Source organism: Nestor notabilis, unplaced genomic scaffold (genome assembly GCF_000696875.1).
Source record: "Nestor notabilis isolate BGI_N333 unplaced genomic scaffold, ASM69687v1 scaffold15918, whole genome shotgun sequence".
NCBI lineage: Eukaryota > Metazoa > Chordata > Aves > Psittaciformes > Psittacidae > Nestor > Nestor notabilis.
The window spans coordinates 8,182-9,334 of record NW_009939741.1 but is presented as its reverse complement, the minus strand read 5'-3'; the positions used below and the strand labels follow the sequence as shown (position 1 = coordinate 9,334).

At 55.0% G+C, this 1,153-nt stretch overlaps 1 protein-coding gene across 1 annotated transcript in view; it reads left to right on the top strand.

Moving 5' to 3' along the window:
• Positions 1 to 361: 361 nt before the first annotated feature.
• Positions 362 to 1,153, top strand: part of PSMD9 (proteasome (prosome, macropain) 26S subunit, non-ATPase, 9) — a gene marked incomplete at its 5' end in the record, with an annotated part of 1,407 nt that continues 615 nt past the window's right edge. The window contains 2 exons of the mRNA XM_010020020.1: positions 362 to 555; positions 936 to 1,037. Of these exons, the coding sequence (XP_010018322.1) occupies positions 362 to 555; positions 936 to 1,037 (296 nt within the window). The remainder of the gene's footprint in view (positions 556 to 935; positions 1,038 to 1,153) is intronic.

Here is a 1,153-nt window from a genome sequence, read left to right as displayed (position 1 = left end):
GGGGTGGCTGTTGCTCTGTGCATGTAAAAGTACATGACTTGATAGAAAACACTCCTCTGCTGCTCAGTAATTCCCAGGTGATTGTGCACCTCCAAGCCCTGTTTTCTTGCGTTTTTACTGATTATTTGGGTAGTTTTCTGTGTCTAACTTCTACCAGTAGGTAAACATGTGCTGGGCTGTGTGAGCAGGGCTGGCGCCGGGCTCCAGCAGATACACCAGCAGAGCTTATTGCTGTCCCCAGCTGGTCCGCGAGGTCCAGCACACCGTGTTCTGCACAGCTGTGGAGGAGAACGCGTGCTGAGAAAGAACCCGGGGCTGTAGCTCGCTCCTGGTGCTCGTGTGCTCATGGTGTCCCCCACAGGTCTGCAGAACGATCACAAGGCCCTGATGAAGCAGGTGGAGGAAGCTCTTCACCAGCTGCACGCCCGGGAGAAGGAGAAACACGCCAGGGATGAGGCGGAGGCGCTGGCCGAGGCAATGAGCCAGAGCCAGAGCCTGCCCCAACCCTTTGCCAGAGTGAACACCGTGACTCCAGGATCTCCTGCAAGCGTATCGGTGAGCGCGCGGGGTCTGGCAGCTCCGGGGAACCCGTCTTCTGGGCAGGGAGGAAACACAACAGGCAGCTTTCTCTGTCTCTTGTTAAAAAGTAGGAGTAAGCTGGGGGGTTGGTTAGGGAATAAGTGCTCTCTTCCCAGCTCTATCGTTGCACCACACAGCTCATTCCAGCCCTCACGGACCATTCCAGCCTCAGTATCTCTCTTCCCATAAAACAGGACAGAGGAATGGGTGCTTGCTTCTTGCCAAGGACATGGAGAGTTGGCTGAATGGTGAGACGAGTAGTGTCACAGCACGTCTCTCTCCATGTGGCTGGGTGAAGGGTGGTGCTCCTGCCTTTGTAGAAGGCAGATGCTCATCTCTCTTCTGTCTCTGTCCAGGGACTCCAGGTGGATGATGAGATTGTGGAGTTTGGTTCTGTCAATGCGAACAACTTCCAGAGCCTGCAGAACATCGCCACGGTGGTGCAGCACAGCGAAGGGGTGAGCTCATTTCTGCTCTAACTGCCCTCTCTTGCCTGTCTCTGTTAGCCACAGCTTTTCCTGTTCACTGAGATCTCCAGGATCATTGTTTCCCTGTCAGAAACAGCGTCAGGGTC